Source organism: Gossypium hirsutum, chromosome A12 (genome assembly GCF_007990345.1).
Source record: "Gossypium hirsutum isolate 1008001.06 chromosome A12, Gossypium_hirsutum_v2.1, whole genome shotgun sequence".
NCBI classification, from domain to species: Eukaryota; Viridiplantae; Streptophyta; class Magnoliopsida; order Malvales; family Malvaceae; genus Gossypium; species Gossypium hirsutum.
The window spans coordinates 48979895-48982898 of record NC_053435.1 but is presented as its reverse complement, the minus strand read 5'-3'; the positions used below and the strand labels follow the sequence as shown (position 1 = coordinate 48982898).

At 30.6% G+C, this 3004-nt stretch overlaps 1 protein-coding gene across 1 annotated transcript; it reads left to right on the top strand.

Annotated features, from left to right (window-relative positions):
• The first annotated feature begins 209 nt into the window (after positions 1–209).
• LOC107931527 (L10-interacting MYB domain-containing protein-like) lies at positions 210–1525 on the top strand. The gene is made up of 2 exons (XM_016863435.2): positions 210–687; positions 777–1525. The coding sequence occupies exons 1-2, from the start codon at positions 502–504 to the stop codon at positions 1071–1073; spliced, it is 483 nt and encodes a 160-aa protein (XP_016718924.1). The 5' UTR covers positions 210–501; the 3' UTR covers positions 1074–1525.
• The last annotated feature ends 1479 nt before the right edge of the window (positions 1526–3004 follow it).

The window sequence follows — 3004 nt, the reverse complement described above, 5'->3', positions numbered from 1 at the left end:
TGATTTAGTAAACAGTCATCATTTTCTGTATAATTTTATACCCTAAAAGCTGAGGTACTAAAGATTATGCATATCATCTCTCACATTTCTTTACCTTATATTATTATTTTTAAATAACAATTGATAAAATATTGTTCATACTGACTTTTTAATTGTGTTTGATCTTATTATTAGTTGTGTTCTGTTTCTAGGTTATTATTTCAGTCTTGGAAAGTTGATTTTGATTGAGAAAAAAAATCTTAGGATCCTATATTGATTTTGATACACATGTAAAAAAATATACTTATGTGACATTTGATTTTCTTGATTGCTTTACTGGTTGAAACGAATATATTCGTATACACAATAGATGAGTGCTTCGGCGGTTAAAGTTAGTGGTGAAAAATTCAAAGCAACGTGGGATAAGAGATTGCAGAAATATTTTGTGATATTTGTATTAAAGAGATATTGAAAGGCAATAGACCTGGTACTCATTCCACAAAAGATGGATGGTTGAAAATAATGACCAACTTTGAGAAAGAAACAGGCAAGGTTTATTCACAAAGAAAACTTAAAAATAGGTGGGATGCCCTAAAAAAAGAATGGAAGGTTTGGAAGAAACTTGAAGGCGAAGATACTGGCCTAGGGTGGAATCCTATAAAAATAACCGTTGATGCATCGGATGATTGGTGGGAGAGTAGGCTAAAGGTACATTAATAATTCTGAATATTTTTGTTTTTCTCTTATTTATGAGGTTATTGATAATTACTATTATTAAACTATCATTCTATATGTAGGTTGTGCCTAAAGCTCAAAAATTTAAAACATCGGGCATTGATCCTGAATTCGAAGGGAAGTTGGAACAAATGTTCATGGGGATAGTTGCAACAGGTGATAAAGCATGGGTACCTTCTTCTAGTACACTTCGTAGTGATTTTTTTGAGGATGTTAACAATGAAATACCTGAAGAGAATGAGGAAGAAAATGTGAGAAATGATGTTCACATTTTAAATGATGTTCAGATTTCAAATGATGTTCACATTTCAAATGATGTTTACATTGATGGAAACAGTCAAAAAAAGAAAAACACTTGAGATATCAAGTTCACATTTTAAAATTGGAACAAAGAAATCCTCAAAGCAAATTGGAGGGGCTACAAGATTGTCCAATCAAATATAAAAATTATACGATGCAGTTGACAATATGAGTCAAGCCACATCTAGTTTGACTCCTGTTATGGATCCATATGGTATTCCACAAGCAGTCAAAGTACTTGATAGCATGGCGGAAGAAGTTCTAGAAGCTAGTCCGCTATACTTTTTCTCACTTAAATTATTGCTCAATAAGGACAAGCAAATTATGTTTTTATCAATTAATCCCAAGATTAGAGCTTTGTGGCTTAAGACGAAAATAGAGGATACTTGAAAATTTTCTGATTTTCTAGGGTTCGAAGATATCTTCTATGTGACTAAACAACAATGCTAAACTAGTTTTATCAATAGTTATTTATGTTTGGTTTTTGGATATTGAATTTATGTTCTACTTATTTATGTGTAATCTAGTTTTATCAATGGTTGTTTATGTTTGGTTTTTGGATATTGAATTTATATTTTACTTATTTATGTGTAATCTAGTTTTATCAATAGTTGTTTATGTTTGATTTTTGGATATTAAATTTATGTTCTACTTATGTATACTAAATTAGTTTTATCAATAGTTGTTTATATATGATTTTGGATATAAAATTTATTCACATGTTATGAGTATAGTTGAGAATTCCAGCGGTGATGAAAGTGATTATGAAAGTGAAAAGAAAGAGATTTTACAACACACGGAATATTTTAACCGATTATTTGTTGTTGCATCTTCTTCCATGCAATTATATTACGAGAAGTATATATTGAAGCAACCATGCATGGATTCAAAATAGTCAGGTGAAGCATGGATTTGAGATATCCTTGACGGTCACGAATCATGTTGTATGATTAATTTTAGGATGTCTAAAATTGTATTCACAAGTTTGTTAAGAGTTTTGGAGACAAGATACAACTTGCGAACTTCAAGAAACATATCTTCTAGTGAAATGTTGGGAATTTTTTTATACATATTGGGCACCAGTGCAAAAGTTTCCCAATGTCAAGAAAAATTTCAAAGGTCTGGATCAACAATAAGTCGATACTTTGCAATTATGCTTGAGAAAGTTTCAAGGATGGCCATTGATCTAATTGCACCCGAAGATCCTTTTTTTAGTTCAATACCTGAACAAATACGTAATGATTCTAGATATATGCCGCATTTTAAGGTTAAAATTTAATTTAATATTATTATATTTTAATATTTTTATTCGACTAAAAATATGCACGAGACTAATATGATTATTTGTTCAGGATTGCATAGGTGTAATTGATGGTACTCATATTGCCACTATTCTTCCACCAAATGAACAAATTCCCTATATTGGAAGAAAAGGTATCCCGACTCAAAATGTTATGGCAATGTGTGATTTTAATATGTGTTTCACCTTTTTCATGGCCGGATGGGAACGACCGGCACATGACACTAGAATATTTCTTGATGCAATTCGAGATCCAAAATACAAATTTCCGCACCCACCAAATGATTAGATATTTCATTTATTTCTTTCTTTTTCAAATAATAAAGTATAAGTTCTTTAATTGATAATTTTTATAAAAAAAATTCTTGAATTAATTGTTTGTTATATTATGACATGTAGGAAAATATTATCTTGTTGATTCTGGATATCCTCAAATGAAAGGTTATCTTAGACCATATAGAGGTTAGTGATATCATTTACCTGACTTTCGTAGAGGTAGACCGGTATCTGGTAAAGAAGAGATATTTAATGATTCACATTCATCATTACGTAGTGTGATTGAACGAACTTTTGGTGTTTTGAAAAAAATGGGCCATTTTAAGGGATATGCCAAGTTATAGTTTTGAAAAGCAAACGATGATCGTTGTTGCTACAATGACGATATACAATTTTATCTGAAAACATGTCGGT

Excerpts from the sequence above, each read along its gene's own strand:
- LOC107931527 (XM_016863435.2), top strand. The coding sequence starts at position 502 with ATGACCAACTTTGAGAAAGAAACAGGCAAGGTTTATTCACAAAGAAAA. Across the intron at positions 688-776 it reads GGTGGGAGAGTAGGCTAAAG|GTTGTGCCTAAAGCTCAAAA; the intron begins GTACATTAATAA and ends TTCTATATGTAG.